Here is a 23,994-nt window from a genome sequence, read left to right as displayed (position 1 = left end):
GTGTCAGACATAGACACTTTTGGACACGCATAAACGTCGTTTAAATTTACTTTTATTAGCGTTAATGTCTGTTTGCTTTCCATTTATTTTGTTCTGTTTCCTTGGATAATGTAGGGAGAAATTATTATTTATTTCTTTGGTATTGCTAAGTAAAATACGGTGTATATCAAGCTGGAAGATAATTTATGTTTGGAGATAATTTGTTTTAAATGATATGGAGAAATTTATTTAAATTTGTGGCTTAATGACTTCTTTTAGTAAGTTTGAAATAAGTGGTAAAATTACTGCTTTGTGAAGACTAGTAGAGTGAAGAATGTGTGACATATTCACACATGAGAAAATAACATTAGATATATTTGTGTGTACAAACACTGTGTATTTGAATTTTGTACATTAATTTTGTACTAATAATTAATTTCTGTTTGTAGATAATTTTGTAATTAACTGATAGTTCAATTATCTTATAATTCATATATTAGTACCACAAATACAACCCCACTTAATTTTCAAAAAAATTAATATACAAAACTGAAAAATGTTTTCATAAAAAATTCTTCAAAATTTCTTAAAATAATAAAACGTAGATTTTGCTAGGTATAATAAAAAATAATGTCCTGTGTACCAGAAAGAAATAAACTGAGTTAATTAGTTTTATCACAGGCAGCAAATTGTACAGGAAACGCACAGTTCTCGAAACTGCAATCGACAATCGTGATATTAGGTGCGCGCATGATTTAATGGATCACGTTTCAAGATACAGCTTTGATCTGGCAAGCTATAAATAGGTTGGAACTTATGGGAGTAATTAGGAATAATCGACTTCGGATTGAGCTTGGAATTCTTACTTGCCAATTGTGCATAGTAATTTGTTCCGTCTGATTCGTTTATTAAGGAATTTATTCCATTGGAGTGAAAAGGAAAAATTAGAATTTTGATGCAAATAGGTTGCTTCTTTGTGTCAAGGTGACTCTAATGCTTCTTATTTAAACAATTTATTTAATTGAAGATTATGGGAGAATTTTTTAAAAGGTTGCTTTAATTCTTTAACTATAATCTCTTACATATATCTTTTACAAAGCTGTAAATTTTTTTAAACTCTTAGAGATTCAGTTTTAATTTTTGATAATATTGTTTGTATAAATTATGACAATAAGTGTCTTCTTTTATATGAAAGATTTATACAAAATGTGCTTATACAGATATTTTTATATAAAAGATAATAAGTATGTGTTTTTCTTCTTCAATCTCCAAAGAATATCTTCAAACAATTAAATTTTTATAATGTTTTATAATTTCGTTCTATGAATATCAGATATTTATTTTATTTTCCAAGGAACCTCTAAAACTAATTTTGAGAAATTTCACGTGAAATATTCTTCATAAACGTAAATGGGTATCATACAGCGTTCAGAGCGCCCTCTTAAGAACATAAGGTTGGTACGCCTAACCTAACACATAACTTTGGAAGATTGCGGAAATCTTTTAAAGAAAGTGTCTAGATGCAAATTCCTCCTACGTTCTTAAAACTACGAGGTACTTTATACTTTCGACGTTGTTTTAATGAAAAAAGGAACAATTTAATATCTCTTTTTAGGTTAACCTCAAATTTTCAGAGTCTCAAGTTAATTGCCACTAAAATTGTGAACCAACAGAACAGTTTGAATAATTGTTTTAAATGAAAAAAAATAAAAAAAAAAATAAAAAAATATATATAGAATAGAAAATAGAATATATATAGAATAAAAAATAGAATATATATAGAATAAAAAATAGAATATCAATAAAAAGCAGTAGATATTTATTTACAAATCAGTACTCCTCTACAATTACCACTACAAAACTAAACCACTTTCAATTACAGTAGCAAACATCAGTTTTTTGCTAAAAGATTAAACGCACAAAAAAGTTTAATGATGATTGCTAGTAAAATAAATTAAGGCAATTTAATATGTAATAAGAAAAGAATTAGGTTTTGCCATAAGTAAATCGGACGTTAAGAACAGCATAAACCCGTGATTTAGGTTTCCCTTTCATCAGCGAAGTGTAAAGCAGTAATTAGCTTTTTCTCGACGAGGTTCTTCATTAGCAGTGATAAAAACCTTCTAATTAAACTTGAAACCGTAACAGAGGCTGTAAGAATGAACGAACCGAACGTGTCGAATTTAACATAAAAATAATATCGAAAGCAAAAAGAATTAATTTATAGAATATTCGAGGTCGATTCACGGGAATCGTTCGATCATATAAGGGAAGTTATGATAGCTCTCTGTCGAGAAAGCTCTCGATTTTAATGGAACTGGAGCAGATGCACGGTGGAAAAATAACTCGAAGAGAAGCAAAATAAATGAATGGAAATTGCGGTAATTCGAGCACGATAGCGCTCGTAAAGTCAATAAAATAATACGCAAACCTAAAATATTAGAGCACACGTTGAAACAAGTTTATAGTACTCGATGCACTCGGATGCAATCATCGTATATTTCTTGTGAATATTTCAATTATGGATATATACAAGTTAGTTACTTTTTAGTGGAGGAATATTGAATTTCTTTGAGTTTGAATTCAGGGATTTTTGTTGTTTAAGTTGGGGAAGTGGAAATTTGCAGATTTGGGGGGTGGAGAATTTGGGAGGTTGGGAATTTGGGGATTTAGGGATTTAGGGATTTAGGGATTTAGGGGTTTAGGGATTTTGGGATTTTGGGATTCTGGGATTCTGGGATTTGGGAGTTGGGGAATTTAGAAATTTGGAAATTTAGTAATTTGGAAATTTGGAAATTTAGAAATTTAGTAATTTGGAAATAAGGAAATTTGGAAGTGTGGAAATTTGGAAATTTGGAAGTGTGGAAATTTGGAAATTTGGAAATTTGGAAATTTGGAAGAGTAGAAATTTGAAAATTTGGAAATGTGGAAAGTTAGGAATGTGAAAATATAATAGTGAAAATATTAATTACTTTATGTAGTGTGTAAAACAATTGAAAAGGTGTATTATGCGTGTCTCTAGTTACTATCTAATCAGCTCGATGAGTTTCTGCGAAATAATGGCTTCGACGTAAGCGCATTGGTATTTGAATAATATTCTGCAATGTTAAACATAATAACACGTGGTTACTTCCTGTTGACACACTTTTGAAAGTGCGTCTTATTATTTGTTTATTTTAAACATCTATTTCGTGTACTATATTTTATTATGAACTTCGAAATATTTTGGGATTTATGAATTTGGGAATTTGGGGATTTTGGAATTTGGAAATTTTGGTATTTGAAAAATTGGGAATTTGGAAATTTTGGAATTTGGCAGATTTGGAATTTGGAAGATTTGGAAATTCGAAGATTTAAAATTTGGAAATTTTGGAATTTGGAAGATTTGGAATTTGGAAATTGTAGAATTTGGAAAATATGGAATTTGGAAAATTTGGAATTTGGAAATTTTGGAATTTGGAAAATTTGGAATTTGAAAAATTTGAAACTTGGAAAATTTGGAACATGGAAAATTTGGAACTTGGAAAATTTGGAACTTGGAAAATTTGGAATTTGGAAAATTTGGAATTTGGAAAATTTGGAATTCGAAAATATAGTAATCTAAAAATTTAGAAATTCAGCAATATAATCATTTCACGAATTAAATTCTAAATTTTGAAAATTTTTTCCCTCAAGAACAATACAACTTTTTACCAGAACAATGAAACAGCTAGTTTTTCAACGTGAAATTAATTGTACTTTTATCAACAACGTGTGACTGTTTTGTAAAAGTTAGTTACTATACAATAGTATCGCAGTAGTCAACATTTACCGTTGTCGTATCGTTGATAGCTCGGAAAAAGTATGGAATTAAGCCAGATAACGATACTGATAGAATGAAAATCATATCAATGTTGTTTATAAACATAAATAGAATTAGAGATAATACTTTAATTACTAAACTTCCATTTACATTCGCTCACTAAATTTCTAAATTTATTGTTAAAACTCCTCTATTGCTGCCAACAATCTTCTACGTTTTACGCTTCACTTCAAAAATAAGAGAAACGCATAAATATTTGAGTGATCTACAAAATGTAATATATTTAAATTAAAATAATTTACGTATCAACAATATTACAGAAAATATTTTGACTTAAATATTCAAGGTCTTAAATAATTTACATACAATTTTGCAATGAAAAATAATTCACAATTATTAAAAAATTGCAATTAATTTTATATTCTGTGTAATAGTAATTTTTCTAAAAATGTCACAATATTATATATAATAACAATATATTTCTATAAATATCTCAGTTTTAATCTTCTTAAAAATAATTTATATCAAAACATATCATCGTAATTTCTCACATTTTTAAATACGATCACCTTTTCTTCGTTATCGCTTAATTACTCCTAATCTCAAGTGCCGCATATTTCACAAACTACACTTCTCAATTTTTCAGACTATTTTCTATAATCCCATCGTTTCTATGAAAATTACTTAAGCGATCGAGAAAATGTTAGACAATGGCTAAAAATATCTGTTAGATAACTCGTAATCTTCTAAGCTCAGATAATTGATAATTAAACCATATACACTTATCACGCTATTATTGACGAGTATTGAGACTGTGAAAACACTGAGAAGAATAATATGTTTCATACATTATTAATTACACTGACATATTTATAACACTGTATATCATTGCTCATAAACACTTCATTCCTCTAAAATAGAAAATTCTATTAAACGATGTAATTAATAATTTCTGTTATTTATGTAGCAAATTATGTTTTCACATATAACATCTAATAACATAACTGAATTATATTAATATAAAATGAATTATTATAAAAATTGGTATCATATATGTACCATATGATACACTAAACTTTTTGTAACAATTTTAACAAAATTTTGGATGTTTTTGATATTTTATTTGTAGAGATACAAATGCCTAATAACGAATATTATTAACTAGATTATTAATAAGAAGTATTACAGCAAATATTAATAATAAATATTATTAACCAAATTACTAATAAGAAGTATTATAGCAAATATAAATAACAAATATTATTAACTACATTATTAATAAGAAGTATTATAGCAAATAGTAATAACAAGAATTATTATATTGCATTAATAGTGAATTTAATATGAAATCTAAAGCTACAAAAGTATGGTGTCCAACCTAACCTATAAAGTATCTCTAACTTAATCTATAAAGTATCTCTAACCTAACCTTTAAAGTATCTCTAACCTAACCTATAAAGTATCTCTAACCTAACCTTTAAAGTATCTCTAACTTAATCTATAAAGTATCTCTAACCTAACCTATAAAGTATCTCTAACTTAACCTATAAAGTATCTCTAACCTAACCTATAAAGTATCTCTAACCTAACCTATAAAGTATCTCTAACCTAACCTTTAAAGTATCTCTAACCTAACCTTTAAAGTATCTCTAACCTAACCTATAAAGTATCTCTAACCTAACCTATAAAGTATCTCTAACCTAACCTATAAAGTATCTCTAACCTAACCTATAAAGTAGTCTACTACAACCGTCTCCTTACACGACACAAGTTCAATAAACATATCATATCTAACAAGTCTGGGTCAGAATTGACCCGTCCCTATCCTACAAGCGCAGCGAAGCCTGCGTTCCAAGTGCAACGACCTTGAGAATTCGGCCTCGGGTGTGAACCTCCCGAAGGTAACAGCTTCCTGCGGTGTGTGCATGCTCGTTTTGCGTGGCACACGCGCGATTTTATGAAAATGATCGTTAGCGAGCCAACGGCGCGTAACGATGACGTCAGGTCCCGTGTATACACGCGGTGTGCACTCGACAAGCCCCAAAGGTATTATCTTTCACGGTGCTTCCCACAGCCCGATAAGCAACCTGGTGATGGCTTTCAAACCGACTTCCACAGGAATATTATTCTATTTGATATCCTTGTTGTCCGACAACTATGACAGACGTTGTGGATTTTAATCTCTGCACTCGTTTAGTTGTAACTGGGTTTGTTTTGTTTACAGGGTGCTCCAAATTCAGAGGCAGTGATCATACAGTACTTGTTAGATGTGGAAGAACATTCATAACTTTTTGGATGATCACTTTTAGATTTTAAGAGACAATAAGAATTGATATGTAACATAAAATACATATAAATATATATTAACCTCGAGTACAATGGCTTTCAAACTAACCTCTATAGGAACATTATTATATTTGATAGTCTTGTTGTTGAACAACTAACCTTGCCATACACAAATTTACAAAATGACATCCACAAGTAATACTCCAAATTTAAAGACAGACATTAAATGTATATTTTTAAGTGTTTATTTAAATGTCTATTATGTATACATGCTAAAATAAAACCTTCTATGTTATAAAAAAACTAAAAAACTTTCTACCCAGAACATCACAAAACATCACATCCCAGAACCATAAAGACTACCTATTAGTCCCCTATTTACACCAACACCCATATATCAAACTCCTATAAAATTTCGTTCGCCAAAGGAACGTTAGGCCGGCGCCAACGAAAGCGTCTCGAATCGTTCGAGATTCGACTCGCATTTTGACACCGCGTTACACGATTGAAACCCAGGTCAGGAGCAGGTGCTAATTTTAGAGCTGGCCTGCCTGGTTACGAGCCTCTTTGTCACGGAGCAACGCACGCGATATGTATGACTGTTTCTGTTGTTTTTAACTCTATCGCGGCTTTTAACGGCCCGATGAGAACTTTTAAAGAACGTTGCACGCACTTGCTCGCCGCAATTAACTGGGCTCCTTTAATGGCGGCTGGCTGATGAGCCTACAACATAATGCTGAGAAACGCGATAGTACGAATCGAATTTATTGCCGCATCAACGCGCAATCATGATCCTTCAACGGCGTATATGATCCTTTAGTATGCTACTTGCGAGACGGTGCTTGTAATTTAATTTTCTATGATGTTTAAATTGAATTTTATCGAGGTTTGTAGCTTTAGGTTGCTGCATGAAAGATGCAGTTATGAATGCAGTTATTATAATTATAGTATAATAATGTAACAACATATAACAACAATATATAACAGCAACATATAACAGCAACATATAACAACAACATATAACAGCAATATATAACAGCAACATATAACAAGAACATATAACAGCAATATATAACAGCAACATATAACAACAACATATAACAGCAATATATAACAGCAACATATAACAAGAACATATAACAGCAATATATAACAGCAACATATAACAAGAACATATAACAGCAATATATAACAGCAACATATAACAACAACATAGAACAACAACATAGAACACCAACATATAACAGCAATATATAACAGCAACATATAACAAGAACATATAACAGCAATATATAACAGCAACATATAACAAGAACATATAACAGCAATATATAACAGCAACATATAACAACAACATAGAACAACAACATAGAACACCAACATAAAACAGCAATATATAACAGCAACATATAACAAGAACATATAACAGCAATATATAATAGCAACATATAACAGCAACATATAACAACAATATCTTCAAAAATGTATAAAAGAAGAATAACTTCAAAAACCTTACCAAATTCTTATCGCTACAGTAAGTCTCCCAAAGAAGGAAGAGATAACGAACAATAGGAAAAATCAGTTTCGCAATGCGTCCGAGTTTGGACGAAGAAACGAGAACAAAAGTGAGCGACAGAGAGTACAATGAACATAGAGATGCAACAAAACATAAAACGTTTGCGAGCCTGTAATGTAACGCCTACCATGGGCGCCAGTCTTAGAAAGTGGAATGCAAACTTCTGACGAGAGTGGAAGTCTAGCGCCAGCTTTAGCAACCATTTATTGACGAGCACGTTGCTCGGCTGCGTGTACTGCACTTTGAACTGAATTAACCCTTTCGCTGCGAACAATGCATATACAGGGTGTTCACACCAATTTATGACGGTCTTCAGGCTTTCACGACGCGGTTTGCATTTAAATGGTAGCTGCTAGTCTATTCTCGTTACGTAGATGCGTGGAGGTACAGTGGAGTCTCGTTATATTGCCGCGGTTGAAGAGTAGAGGATTTTTTATTGGTTTGGAGATTGAATATGTGTGGAGATTCTTTTAATTGTGGATGGAGTATGTAGATTATTTGGTAGGATATTCTGGGGATGTGTAGTGATACTCGTGGCGATATAACGCGAGAGTATATAATTTGGAGAGGTATAACACGTAGTGATACAACTCGTGGCGATATAACACGAGAGTATATAACTTGTAGAGGTATAACACGTAGTGATACAACTCGTGGGAATATCACACGTGACTATATAACTTTTAGAGGTATGTATAACACGTAGTGATACAACTCGTGGCGATATAACGCGAGAATATATAACTTGTAGAGATATAACACGTAGTGATACTACTCGTGGCGATATAACATGTAGTGATACAACTCGTGGGAATATCACACGTGACTATATAACTTTTAGAAGTATGTATAACACGTAGTGATCCAACTCGTGGTGATATAACGCGAGACTATATAACTTGTAGAGATACAACACGTAGTGATCCAACTCGTTGCGATATAACACGAGACTATATAACTTGTTGAGGTATAACTCGTAGTGATTCAACTCATGGCGATATAACACGAGACTATATAACTCATAGGTATAATACATAGTAATCCAACTCGTGGAAATATAACACGTGACTACATAACTTTTAGAGAAGCGCCTAATTTCACAGTGTATTGCCACAAGAGTTCAAAGAGCTGATTCGTCGAAACTTATTAAGTTCGAAGTGTTCGTATAATTCTAAAATCGTCTGATATTTACAGGATCCAAGTAAGAAGCAGACCCTCCATTTTTGTTTGCTAATACACCAAAGAAAAGCAAACGTTATTTTTACTCCGATAGCTTCACTCCTACGCGATTTTATTCGACGGTTCAGCGCCTCCGCTTTTTTGGCGAATAAAAACCGCGTTCAAAAATAAATAGGTGAGAATTTACATTAAATGTTCAAGATTATGTGTATAATTCGGACTCGGTAAGGAAACACTCGATAATTTATTCCTGTTTACTTCCTTTGGAGTTGTGATACATTTGACAGGATGGTTTTGCAAAATATGCATCTATATACTTTGTTAAAATTTACTACAAATTTAGTCAATATAATTTATTAATTTAGTTAAGATGTTTTACTAAATAATTTCTAATTATGATTTATAATTACAATTTTTAATATAACAAGTTGTTACTGTAACTCATAAATATAATTAGAATTACATTCTACTACAATTTAGAATTACAATTAATTTATGATTAAATTCTATAACAGTTTATAATTGTAATTTATAATTGTGGCTTCTTATTATAATTTTGATACAATTACAAATTGATTATAATTATAAAAGTGAGACAAAAAATAAAATTTCTGAAAAGCATTACAGATCACCAAACTACATCAGAATTTCCTATTTCTTATTGCTAATAAAGTACCTATAACTGCCACGTTTTAAGGTTATGTCCAACCAATCATATCGATTAAATAAACGTGCAAACAATGACCACGTGAGGGCGTTGTTCGCCTCAAGATTTACATAGCCTCCATAAAGTGTTACAAAAAACAGAATTTTTGAAATGCATTGCAGGTCACCAGATGATATCAGTGTTTCGAAAAGTTAATGGTACGCCTACCATGGCCGGCCTCCTTAGAACTTGGAATGTAAATTTACTATAAAGCCGCGAGACAGAGTTAAGCGCCAGCTTCGATACACGCGCCGCGTGTCGATAGCCGCCCGCCCACGTGTCTCCGTAGTCAAGGCACGTTCTGCTTATGCCATAAAAATTGCCGGACAAAACGTCGTATTAAGATTCGCGGGCTGAGACATCGAACAAACGTCTATTTTTATCCCCGACCGTACACTTAACGTTGCAAATGACCGGCAGATTTTTCAATTTTTCAGCCAATTTCGTGGCAACTCCCCTGTTTTATTTTAGCAACGATGCTTTGTGTGGTCCCATAAAAATCGGGCGCTAAAAGTCGGCTGATAAATCTTTCGACGTTTACGACTCTTAAACAAAGCACTTGGATATACGCTCTGTCCGCGAGCATTAGGGTTGCAACTTTTGTGGACTATGTTACGATTTGTTTGAGTTTTTTTTTACGAGCGATGGTAAATTTGATGTTAATTGTTTATTGAACGGGAGCGTTGAGAGATGTTTTTGGAGATCGTTTATGATCTTTGTGAAGTAGTTCGTGCAGTAGTTTGAGTTGGATCTTTTTTTATCTTTTTGGGTGATTATATATTGCTTTGTATTTGTGTATACATTTTTGAAAGAGTTAAATAAATATTCGAATTAAAAGAATTTACATTAAATTTCACAAGTCTACTTGTGAAGCGGCAATATAACGAGACTCTACTGTCTACTTGTGAAGCGGCAATATAACGAGACTCTACTGTAGCTCCATAAAAATGACTGAAACTTACGTTCTCACTGTAAGAAATATTCAAATAAAATTCTGTCTGTTTCTGTCTAAAAAAGTATAAAATAGCACCGTATAAAATATATCTCCTCAGATTTGTAAAATAAATAAAAATCACCGAAACATTTCATTTAAAATAAAGTAATAAATGTTTCAATAAATTTTATTTATTTTAAAAATTCTCAGCGTTGTTTCAATAAAATGTAAATTTGAGTAAAATAATTAGAAAAAAAATTTCGTAAAAGTAAGTACATTAAAAGATACAGTAAGTGGCGAGTACACAGATAAACGCAAGGGCAATAAAGCGATAGTAATGCAGGTTGTTATATAATTAAATTAAATACAAGTAGCGAATGTTAAACGTAAACACGTACGACGAGTATCAAGCGCAAATAAAAGATATCACTGCCAGCTAATACTTCGGTACATCTCTGTATGTACATACATAATAAATTACATAAGAAATGTATAATTAACCGGTAAGTAATCTTCAAATATATTAGCATTAGCTAATATCCGATTATGCAACTAGCATGTAACGAACGAAAAATCACAATCCGGTATATAAGGGAATGCGAAGAAAAATAATAACATTAACCAATATTCAATTATGCAACTACCGAGCACAAATCACTGATCGATCGGCATTGCATAAACACATTTTCTTGGCAGAATTTTGCTTCTACTTCGTTACTTTCTATTCTTACCCAATATTTCAAGTCGACATCGAAAACAAATCGAATGTAATTGAATATTATATATACCAGGGATTCTCAACGTGGAGGACATACACTTTGAGGTTATGTTCGATCAAGGTTAAATATTCGTCGGATTAAATATTGAAATGTAAATGATTTGTAATATATACATATAATTTATGAGACATGTCAAATTTTAAATATGGAAAATATGTAAAATGTGTGTTTGTAAAAATATTATATATTTGAGAGAATATAGTTTGAAATAAAGTGACCTTATATTTTATAAGATTCTAGTATATTTATTCTAGTAGATTGAGTTCTAATAAATATTGTTGTATTGAACTTTATACGAACGTAAGAACAGAAATTTATTGCGAACGTTAATTTTTATTCGGTTAAAGGCTATGAACGGATGATTGCCTCATTTTATAAGAATCGATGGGAATTCAACGCGGTGAAAGTGCGTTTTCAGAAACGCGGTGAAATCCCGCTTTTTGTTGTAACGATTTGCAGTATTGATTACGATGCACGTTTACTTGAAGTACATGTGAGCCACAGAATCCATATACAGTCATTTCCGAAGCTGTCAGTTCTTATGTGGGATTTGAAGGTTTGGAAATTTTGTAAATTGGCGATTTGAAGAATTGGGAATTTTGAGAAATTGGGACTTCTAGAATTTGGAATTTTGAGAAATTGGAAATTTGAGGATTTGGAAATTTAGAAAATTGGGGATTTGAAGGTTTGGAAATTTGAGGATTTGGAAATTCAGAAAATTGGGGATTTGAAGGTTTGGAAATTTGAGGATTTGGAAATTTAGAAAATTGGGGATTTGAGAAATTGGAAATTTGAGAATTTGGAATTTTGAGAATTTGGAATTTTGAGAATTTGGAACTTTGAGAAATTGGAAATTTGAGAAATTGGGACTTCTAGAATTTGGAATTTTGAGAAATTGGAAATTTAAGAATTTGGAAATTTAGAAAATTGGGAACTTGAGAATTTGGCAATTTAAAAAATTGGGAACTTGAGGATTTGGAAATTTAGAAAATTGGGGATTTGAAGGTTTGGAAATTTGAGAATTTGGAAATTTAGAAAATTGGGAATCTGAAGGTTTGAAAATTTGAGGATTTCGAAATTTATAAAATTAGGGATTGGGAAAATTGTAAAAACTCCAAAGTGTAAAAATTTGAAAATCTCACCACCATATATTCAAACTTTACTCCAAAATAATTCCCTTAACATCACACTTTAACATAACCCCAAAAGATAAAATATAAACGATTTAAAAGAGCGAAAAAGAAAATGGTTCAAAGACACTCGAGCAGGAAAGTAAAATGGAAGCTCGAAAAATCATGGAACTGCGTTGAGGAATTTGCTTGGCGCCAAAAGAGGAATATCTATTTTTATCGCTGCATTCATATTTGCGAGCGCGTTTTTTTCTTCCTTTCTCTCTCGATCGAGCTCGACAGAACGAACGTGTAATAATACATTAACACGTTGCTTTGTTATTCAGATAGAGCGACGTTTGGAATGTTAAATAACGAAAACGACGATCTGCATAGCGAGCGCGAAATAAACTGCTTCCAATTCGGTTGAGAAAGAAATTTACGACTGTTATTCGTTCATCAGCGGCTCTAATCTGTTGTTCCGTTTCGATTTCAAACATTTGTACAAGCGATCAACACGGATTTCGTGATACATATTTTTTTTTTAATATTAAGGTTTTGGTTAATTTTTTGATATTAAGAGATTTTTAGACTTGTAAGAAAGTTTGCGGCTTTTGGAAATTTTTGGAGAGGGGTTTTTTTAGGGAGTTGGGGAGTTTTGGGAATTGGGGGGTTGGAAGTTTTCGAGAGGGGAATTTTAGGGATTTGGAAAGTGGGGAATTGGGGAATTTGAAAATTTGGAAATTTTTGAGAAATTTTTTATTTGGAAATTTGGAATTTTAGGGATTTGGGGATTTGAGAATTTGGAATTTTTGGAGAATGGAATTTTGGGGATTTGGACCCTAGGGAATTGGGAAATTTGAGGATTTGGAATTTTTGAGAGTGGAATTTTGGGGATTTGGACACTGGGGGATTAGGGAATTTGAGAATTTGGAAATTTTGGAGAGTGGAATTTTAGGGATTTGGGGATTTGAGAATTTGGAAATTTTGGAGAATGGAATTTTGGGGATTTGGACCCTGGGGAATTGAGAAATTTGAGGATTTGGAATTTTCGAGAGTGGAATTTAAGGGATTTGGACCTTGGGGAATTGGGGAATTTGTGAATTTGGAAATTTTTGAGAGTGCAATTTTAGGAATTTGGGGATTTGAGAATCTGGAATTTTTGGAGAGTGGAATTTTAGAGATTTGGACACTGGGGAATTGGGGAATTTGAAGATTGAAATTTTAGAGATTTGGAAACTGGAGGATTTGGGAATTTTTGAGAGTGGAATTTTAGAGAAATGAACATTAGGAATTTTTAGAATATAAGAATATGGAATTTTTGAAGATTGGAATTGAAGGGATTTGAAGATTTCAGAATTTGGAAATTTGAGGTTATGTCATTTAGAACTTTAAAAATCTAAAACCTTCAGTTACTAAAAAATTTTATAATTGAAAAACTTCATTGTAAATTCATTTATTTCTAAACATTACTATTTCTGTACCTACAATTATTATTAACCACACACAATTTTGTATAATTTTCATAATTTTTATTATCCCACTACTTGTATTAAAAGCAATATTTATCAATTTCATTATAAGTTTCTCGTATTACAAGCTTTGTTTTAATTTTATCATACCACGAACTCCATCATAAATCATTAATTAAATCAAAATTGTGAAATACTCTTATTCAAGTTCAGATAGCGTTGCATTAGAGAAACGCAAAATGGCCGTGGAGATATCGGAAGAAAAAAGACTGGTGCAACGTACGATGTTTATAAATATTAATTTATAAATAAATACCGATTGGAACGACAAAGAAAAATTCTCGCCACGTTTCCTCGTGTATATCCTTATCACTCAGCAACTTCGTGTGCACGTAATTATTCAAATAAGCGATCATATATATAGCAAAAAGAAATATGCTTAGTCTGATCTATAAATAGTCACTTATTCATGGATAATGACTTAAGAGAAAAAAGCTGAGTTGTTTTTCTTGTCGCAAAAACGATATTCGAACAATTTTATGTGAAGTTAATTTCAAAATTTTTAATAATAACGATGGTAAATTGCATTCGATGTTTTTCAACCATGAATAAATACAATAAAGAAAAATATCTACATTATTTTAAAGTTTTATTTTAGAATTTTAATCAGTAATGCAGCAGTGGAATTGAAAATTTTTTACACATCCGGTGTTTAATTAACTTTGTTCTTCTTGTTAATGTTCACGGTTTAAGAGGGAAATGTAGTTATTTGTATTATGTTTTATTTCGTACATAATTTTGTCCAAAACCAAAAGGTAGAATAATCTAATAATTTAAAGTAGAGGTTATTATCATGTAAAGTACCATTATTCATTTATAATAAATCCTCTTCTTCATACTACCATGATTGTGCATTGTATAAAAACTAAAATAACGTTCCTCAATCCGATTACCATTCTCAGAAATTACAAAGCAAATTTCCACAAAAGAATTAAACTTTAAAATCACCTAACCGAAGCGTTACACTTCACAATAAAGATTCTAATTACGAAAACAGCATGTGCGTAAACGGAAGGACAAAGAAAGAACTTAACTATTTAAGAAAGAACTCAACTATTTCGTAAGAAAGTGACAGTCAATGAAGATCAGAATTGTAAAACCATTTACGTAGCGTGACAGCAAAAACAGCTATTAACATAAAGAAACAGACAACCGGTCGAGCAGTCGATGCAAACATCGAAACTAATCAGAGGCCCCTTCGAAAGAGAGAAAAAGAAAACACGAGCTGTCACATTAACCGAGTTATTGAACATCACTGATTCGCAGATAACAATCACATGAGAACGGTTGAGAATAACGATGATGTCAGCCGTGGACGAAATAAACGTGAAACGTCAAATTGTACTGTTGGATGCAAAAATGGCACCGAGACTGTTTGCACGGAAATACAATAGCTTTTCGTCGTCTTTACCTGCAAGTTTTTCTACGCAGAACTACAATTGGGCTTGTAAATTTCGTTGGGTGGCCACATTTATGACCTGTTCTGGGTTAGCGAGTATAGTTGTGTAGGCTTTTTCTTGTTTGGGGGGATGAGAGTTTAATTTTGGGAGTTTTGTGAATTTGGGGGACTTTTTATATGTGAGAATTTGGTATGTAATATTTTAGGGTGGAAGAGTGAGATATTTTAAGGTAGGAATTTGAGGATTTGGAGATTTGGGATTTGAGGATTTGAGGATTTGAGGATTTGGAAATTTGAAGATTTGGAGATTTGAGGATTTGGAGATTTGAGGATTTGGAAATTTGCGAAATTGGAAATTTGAGAGATTGGAAATTTGAGAATTTGGAAATTTGAAAGAGTGGAAATTTGAGAGAGTGGAAATTTGAGAGATTGGAAATTTGAGAGAGTGGAAATTTGAGAGAGTAGAATTTTGAGAATTTGGAAATTTGAGAGATTGGAAATTTGAGAGAGTGGAAATTTGAGAGAGTGGAAATTTGAGAGATTGGAAATTTGAGAGAGTGGAAATTTGAGAGAGTAGAATTTTGAGAATTTGGAAATTTGAGAGATTGGAAATTTGAGAGATTGGAAATTTGAGAGAGTGGAAATTTGAGAGAGTGGAAATTTGAGAGAGTAGAATTTTGAGAGAGTAGAATTTTGAGAATTTGGAAATTTGAGAGATTGGAAATTTGAGAGATTGGAAATTTGAGAGAGTGGAAATTTGAGAGAGTGGAAATTTGAGAGAGTAGAATTTTGAGAGAGTAGAATTTTGAGAATTTGGAAATTTGAGAATTTGAAAATTCGAGAGATTGGAAATTTGAGAGATTGGAAATTTAAGAGATTGGAAATTTGAGAATTTGGAAATTTGAGAGATTGGAAATTTGAGAGAATGGAAATTTGAGAGAGTGGAAATTTGAAAGAGTGGAAATTTGAGAGAGTAGAATTTTGAGAATTTGGAAATTTGAGAGAGTAGAATTTGAAACACTGAGATGTCTCTAAGAACTTCACTCCATCTAACTACATTTAACTCCCTCTCCAACTTATCCAAAAATTCTAACACACATCCCAAGTTCTTCAAACTCAAAAGCAACTAACTCCACGACTTCAACCTTCCTCCAAAGAAATCCACTGCATCCAAGCATACATGCACATGATTAAACGTCGAGTGACGTGATATGCATGTCTCTTAATTGATTAATAAAACAATTTGTCTAAAATTGGTTGCGAAAAGCCGCGAAACATCGCAAGTGGCTGAATGATGCGATGGAAAAGCACTGGTCCGTAGTCACATGGTGGTCGGTCAGTGCAAAACGAGTGTATGTGACCGTAACAATAAATATGTCGACGAAGAGTCCACGGTAGCTAAGTAACGTTAACACGTTGAATGCTGCGGGGGTCACCGGTGACCGCCGCTATAAATATACGGAATGTCCAATCAAGGAATATAAATATGCATAAAAAAATGTGTATCGTCACTAAATAAACCCTAGTCCCAAGTCTGTTATCTTTGAATATTTTGAGAAATGGTAGTACAAGTCCAAAATTATCTATTTCCGAATAATCACTAAAGAACAGTGAACTATATAGTCCCATGGTTTCACTTATCACATGTTAGCTATGTATTTGCCTACAAGTTTTATACAGTGCCGCCACAGGTTGTACAGCTATAAGTTAGAGTGTCACATGTTAGACGGACACGTGCACCCTACTGCTATATTGCCATACAATGTATCACAGCGTTCGGCCACAGGTTGCATAATTACGAGCTAAATTGCTACATGTTAGACTACCACTGAATGGTCCAGTGATACATTGTCATGTGTATAGCTACATATTCTCTACATGTACCACGCACCATGCGTTTGTTGATCTGACTTGGTCCACGTGGTCATGTCAATGAAAGTATTGCAATATTCTTAAATCGCTCCTAGCACTCCAAAGTGGAGTAGTTTGAGAGTCACTGGTACTGATACTACACGACCGTTGAAGTTATCTTGCCAAACATCTGGAAACGCGGTTTCTGGACTTGTACGTATCATCGACTCATCTATTCAATTATGCCGAGCCGTGTCACAAACGTCTGTTCCCATCGCGGCATTGAAAGCGCACGAAACGTCGAGTCCGTCGGCGGGACAAACAAAAACGTCTCGAAAACTATCGGTTCTGCGGACACACGTTAGCCGTTTGTCACATGTGGTCGTGGGTCACGTGAGCATTTTTTAGCACGTTAGTTGCAGCGTCGAAAACGCCTGTTAAATCACGGCACCGAGGAGTCGAGCGGTATCGGGTAAACACGCGCACACTTGCGCACGCATGCGCGGTGTTAAGTGGTTAACCTGCGGGCAGCTTAAGAACGTTCCGCGAGAGACGGTCGTTTCGACCGATATTCCCGTCGCGGCGACGTAATAGCCGGCCACTCGAATCGGCACGAAATCGAGCGGGTGCCGGCGAACGAGCCTAATCGGAAGAAAAGGTCGCGTGACACCAACCTGTCGCTCTTGTCGACGACCGTCAACGCCGCGAACTCCTGGAGCGGTGGTTCCGCGGAGATCCCCTGCGCTCGCTGCTTCCTGGGCCTGGGTTTGGTCGGTGTCAGCGGTGATTTGAACGGCAACACGCTCAGGAACTTGTCCAGGTGGCTCCGTAACTCTTGGATCTCGGCGTCGCGACGACAGAGGAGCGCCTCCAGCTCGGCGATCCTCTCGTCCTTGACGCGGAGTAACTCCTGCAGCTCGCGGAGGGTGCCCATCGCTGTAATCGCGGTCGCTCCGGTGACGTTCGAGATGGCCCTCTGGCCAGCCGCGACCACGGCCACGGCGCCGTGCGTCGGCAGCTGTGGAGCGTCCTCCTCGTCGGCGAGCCGCTGCTGCGTCGACGAGAAGCACAAGGAGTCGAAGCACACGCGCATAGACACGCAGGCGTCGCCGATCGGCACTCTGCACTTGGTACCCTCGTCCATTCAACCCGAACGAAACCGCCGCGATGAAGAGAACAGGAGCCGCGACGAGGAGCACGACCCGGACGGTGCGTCGTCGGCTCGCTCTACTCCACGATTCCGCGCTCTCCAACGCCGGAGGACCAACGTCCTCCACCGTCTCCCGTGACGAGCTTCAACGATCACCGCTATCCTCCTTTTTCCCTAGCCGGTTCGCGCTGTCTCTCTTTGTCATCCCTCCTCCCACCCTGACCAAAGTCTCTCTTCGTCGCTCCATAACCACTTTGTCGCTCCCTCTCCTTCTCTCCTACGCGCTCCGATCTTCCTTCTCTCTTCGACCTTCTCTCTCGCCTCTCTCTGGAGTTACTTGTCACCGTCGCTCTCTTTCTATCGCGCTGTCTCTCTTTGTCATCCCTCCGTCTCGGTCTTTCCTCTCTTTCCCTTCGAACGTGTCTGCTTTTCCTTTTCGCTGCTCCTCGTTTGTTATCTTCGTCGGGTCTCTTGACACTTTCTCCCTCCTCTGTTCCTTCGCTTTTCAATCTATGCTCCCTCTCGCTCCATCGCCGTGCGTGTTTGTCTGCCTCGCGGTTGCCAGTCAGCTGTTTCCCTCTGCTCTTGCCACGCTCCTCTAAACACGCTTCGAGCGGAGGATTCCTAGTTGGCCACGACTCCAACTATGCTGCCTTCGATCTTTTCTCTTTATCGAACTCGTTACTCCGATACTTTTCTGTCTCCCTTCGCTTGGATGCAATTCTTGCTGGCTGTTTAAATTTACTGGTGCATTGCGCCACGCGATCGACGCGCCATCTGTGACGGTCTCACTCCCCGAATGTGTCGCAGGTGGCTCTTGTATCGGCCGTTTGTACATTTTCAATGCAGGAATTTATAAAAATTAATTGTAATTATTCTTTCGAACGATAATTAATTTTTTGTGACACATTTATATCAGTTTTATTTTTTTTACAACGAAAAATTAAACTTACATTCTATTAGTTATTTGGTATTTCATTTACACATGTTGTTATTATTCTTTAATTGTATTATTTTTTGCTGTATTTTGTAGATATTAATTGTAAACTGCACACAAAATTTTCATAAGTTTCACCATGTAACTTTTGCGCTCACATTTTTCTGGTAAGTCAAAACACTGTTTTTTAATTTGAAAAAGAGTGGATGTATTTTTCAGCGTTTCTCGCTCATCACGCCACGTTGTGGCTGCGTGGAATAAATTTCATAAGCAGTGATTTTATCTATGTCGGTAATTCAGAGCGTGTCCAAGGCTAACAGAATATTTTAAGACTGATAACAGAATACATATGTTAAAATTCGAATAAACGTATCAAGATCATTAACATCTCTTCGAGTAACTACAATTATAATTTACATGTTATATTTAATTCAGTTATTTGTACTGCGATTAACATGAATTAAACGTTGCTTAACAAACTAAATAATTAATTATCATTATGCATGCGTGTAAAAGTTTACTACTTTTTATCATAATTATCTTGCAACATGTATAACAATTTGCAATGTGTATCATATCAATTCGTTCGATCGAGTTAATGCAACGTTAAGGGGAGATAAAGTATGTTTGTGTGTCATGTAGAAATTTGTAATAGATAACAGTATTAAATAACGTGACTACAGTGGAATTTTATGCACGTTATACACGATACAACGCTCGAGAGTAAATCCTGCGGTTTATGTGCGTCACATTTCTAGAGATGACGCCACGTGGTCTGTTGATCACTAAACTTATCGCCTTACATTGAAAGCGGTTATTTCTGTTGAAATGAATTTAAATGATGGCATTCAGCGTTTCGTAAATGTAGCTCTTAAATAGCAAGAATGTATGGGCCGTAAATCAACTAATGAAAACAGAATGTAATTTTATTGGCGCTAATTTATCTGGGGACGTAATGTGAAATTGTATTAAAAGATAGCAATGATCTTTATGTACTTTCTTCTTCTTTTTTGGTAGATCAGTTATGACGAAAGAGAAATGTAAACACTGAAACTGATGACTAGTACAATTGTTGTATTTGATTTTTAATAATTTTAATTTTTAAAAATATTAATTATATTCGATTTGAATTAATAGTACATTTTACAGTTTTAAAATAACGTTACAATTAGATAAAGCTTCGTGAGTAAACCAAGAGTGGCGCCACCTGTGCATGCTGACAGCGCCATTGAAATTCGACGGACTTATAATTAATTTAAAGTATGAGAATACATGAAGAATTGAAAGAAATACATGTTTTTCGATTATGTTCTGTTAAAAAAATAGGTCCAATGTTAAGCAACTTTTCCCTGCCCTAAATGTTTGAACTATAAACTAATTCATTTATTACATTTGAGATATCATTGTTACACAATTAAAGTGTACTTATAATAGTCATCTGCACTGAACAGAAAAAAAAACTAAAAATCAACGTTTTCAAGAATAATCCACTAAAGTACAAAATGTTTGTCATTACTGTACCAAGACTAATTTTATCTCGCTACCATAAAAAGCTATTACTCTTCATCTCAGCCATAAAACCGCATCGATTGAAAATAAGCATAAGATGCTAATCTAAACTACGAGATTAGAAGCATAACTTAGATGGCCGACAATACAAGCAGTTTAACCGAATGAAAATAAATTAAAAGGATAGCTCCAGGCGTTCGATCGGTATTGTCTCTGGCGTCTTGATGAACAGTTACCGAGTTATCCCGAATGGAACGCCTGAAGGGAGTCCAGGCCGGTAATAGTCCCGGCTGCTGGTCGGGGAACCGTAATGTCATAATAGAATAGCGATGTTAGTAATACCATCGCGTTGCAGCAGTATAGGCAACCGGCCGATTGACTGGTCCGTGCTGTCGGGAGAGGCCCAATTTGCATCGCATTGTGTACTCGTTACGCCTTCACTCGTGCGTCTACGTGCGTCTGTACGCGCGTTGCCGGCGTCGGCGTCGGCGCGTATCGGCCATCCCGACGGCTAAACCGCCACCGCGCCGCCGTTCCAGCAATCAGCGCCCTGGGAGAACCGTGGAAACCGCGGAAACCCCTAACTCGATTATCGTTTCTGGCATCGTTATCGTTATTAGTCGCTCCATCGGCCGGTTAACGCGTAACCGGAGAGACTAACTCTCGGCTCTCGTTGTTATTCCCTTTCTACTACTTTCCTCTTTTTCCTTCTACTGCATTTATTTCTACTCCTCTTTTTACTTTTCGGTCTTTAACTTACTGGTGCTATTGTTGTAGTTTGTTATTGGCGTTATTTATATAAATTGCTATTTATATGGAAGAGTATTAATTTCATATTTAATTTATATTCAATTGTAGATGTTCAACCGCTTTATAATTGTTCATCTGATATTTAGCTGCTTGATAACAGTACGTTCTGTATCAAACTGCTCGATAGTGGAACGCTTGATAGCCAGCCGCTTGATAATCATACACTTGATAGCCAGCCGCTCGATAAATGTGCGCTTGGTATCCGGCAGCTCGCTATCTTACAATACTTTAAAATAAACTTGTGAATTAATAACTCCGACTTGATATGAATTTCTAAAATGTAAAACTACAAATATTCCAGTCTTCAAATATTCCTACCCTATTAAATTACGAAACTGCAAACGAAACACGTTCGAAGCACCAACTTTTGCGAATAGCATTTCAAAATAAATATTTCCAAAAAAATGATCGAATGTCCATTTTCTGAACGGAACCCCATTTCGAAAGTACGAAACCATGTCAGTTAATCGCACGAGCGAAAAATTGTTCAGGTATTCCGCAAACCATCGACTTACGCGTAATTTCGAGGTGAAATGGGGCAACTTATTCTCCTGGTCTGCTCGCGTTGTATCGCGTGCCTAGCACGCGAAATATCTCATCCTCTCTCGATTCCATATTTCCATCCTGCTCGCGATGCGCCGGCACGCTTACGGAATTCTTTGAAAAACTACTCTGCAAAATTGGAGCCGCGAGAGCAGCGAACGAGGCAGCCGGATGAATAATAAATGCGGTTATCGTTTAGTTGATATTTTGAGGGGCGCGGACGGATGGAGGCCAGATCGTGGGATCGTGAAGGGTGTCGAGGGAAAGAGGGTGAAATGGTAGCCAGAATGAGTAACGGGGATGCACGAGAGAGAGAGAAAGAGATCAAAGCGTTGTTCCTGAGGGAGAGCTAGGCATATTTCCTTACATTTTTATGCTCCTTCATTGGGGATCTTATTAGGTCGTTACATATCAAATGTTCGACTTTTGACGGTAATTTTAAAGGTATTTTTATAAAATACTTCTTCGATCAAAGTGAAATATAATTACGAATGGATGGGAGATTTTTTGGATAATGTGCCAATGATTGTGAAGCACTGTAAGTTATGTACTGTGTGTAAGTTGGCACGCGGACCAATAAGATCCACATTGCTTCTGGTTGCCAACTGCAGTATTGCTATGCAGCGTTTGAAGTAATTACTTTTTCTGAACTGTATAACTTTCTGATTTAATTATGCGGTTACGTTAACTAGACAACATAAATGTTAACTAGATAAAAGTATTATTCATGTACATATTTAATATAGTAAAGAGGTTAATTGAAGAAAATTTCATAGCTTGTGCAAGAATAGAATTAAATTATTTACTCGTACAAGTATTACCGCGATACAATAATACTGAAATTACGTAGTTTTCTGGTGGGAAAGCTCTTAAGGCCTATCGCCGTCATCCTGGAAATAATTCAATCGGCGCCAGAGGATGGCGCAGTTTCATTTTCGGAATGAAGCCACCGAGCGGTATATTATGTTTAATCTTGGCTCGGTTCGTCTCAGCGAACCACCGAAATGTCTTGGAAAGCTCAACTGGGATAACTAAGATTAGTGTCGAGCACATTGTGTGACAATTCATTTCGTGAAAATATTCACAAGTTATTCCCCCATTCTCCTACCGTCGTCTTTATATTCATTACTACCTGAATATTTTTCTTTCGTTATTTCTCTTTTTACTTCGTTCACGAGAACATGAATATTCCTCTTGTTTGCAACAATTTCTTCTCTTAAAATGATTTTATTTGCCAGTGAAATAAAACGGACGAAGCGGAAGATATTTTCCTTTTCAGCCTCGGTTTATACAATTCTTTATTTCAGAATTCTTTCTATTTTATTCCGGAAATAACGCACCTTCTTCCTGCGAGTTTATTTTATGACCTTTGGACGTCAATCCGTGTCAGGGAACGTCAGTTTATGTTCTTCGTGCTTCTTCTTTAATTTCCTCGTTCTTGCCAAGAACAGCGTGCGAGACACCATTGGTCACGTTTGATATCTTCAATTTTCTCTTTCGTAACGCTTTCTGTTACTGACCAAATTTAGTCAGAAATTGTCATCATTTTTATATACGATATTCAATTAGTATATCGTAGTATCAACGTCATTCACAAATTTCATTATGAAGAATATAAACAATTTAATCGTTAAAGTTAGTAGTTGTAAAGATACTTCCCGTCGTAACTGAGCGGCTCCAAATTTAAATTACTACTATCTTTACACGTCTATCTTTACATATTTGGAACGAAGGAAAATATCAAAGATTGATACACAACAGATGTTCAAATGATATACTGTTCTTCGTAATTAGTTGCAAAAGACACCACCTCCCGCCGTAACTGAGCGCCCCAACGTATGTACACACAAGAAATTTGATAGAAGGAAAATATCGTAGGGTTGGAAATCTCTTTTCGTCAGCGAAGATTCAAG

General features: G+C 35.0%; 1 protein-coding gene across 1 annotated transcript in view; it reads right to left on the bottom strand.

Moving 5' to 3' along the window:
* Window positions 1-18,486, bottom strand: part of for (cGMP-dependent protein kinase for) — a 79,149-nt gene extending 60,663 nt beyond the window's left edge. Inside the window, exon 1 of the mRNA XM_003704357.3 lies at window positions 17,807-18,486. Coding sequence (XP_003704405.2) covers window positions 17,807-18,276 — 470 coding nt within the window. The 5' untranslated portion in view covers window positions 18,277-18,486. The remainder of the gene's footprint in view (window positions 1-17,806) is intronic.
* Between the last annotated feature and the right edge of the window lie 5,508 nt (window positions 18,487-23,994).

The sequence above is a fragment of the Megachile rotundata genome, chromosome 6, assembly GCF_050947335.1.
Source record: "Megachile rotundata isolate GNS110a chromosome 6, iyMegRotu1, whole genome shotgun sequence".
Classification (NCBI taxonomy): domain Eukaryota; kingdom Metazoa; phylum Arthropoda; class Insecta; order Hymenoptera; family Megachilidae; genus Megachile; species Megachile rotundata.
This window is presented reverse-complemented; position numbering and strand designations above follow the sequence as displayed.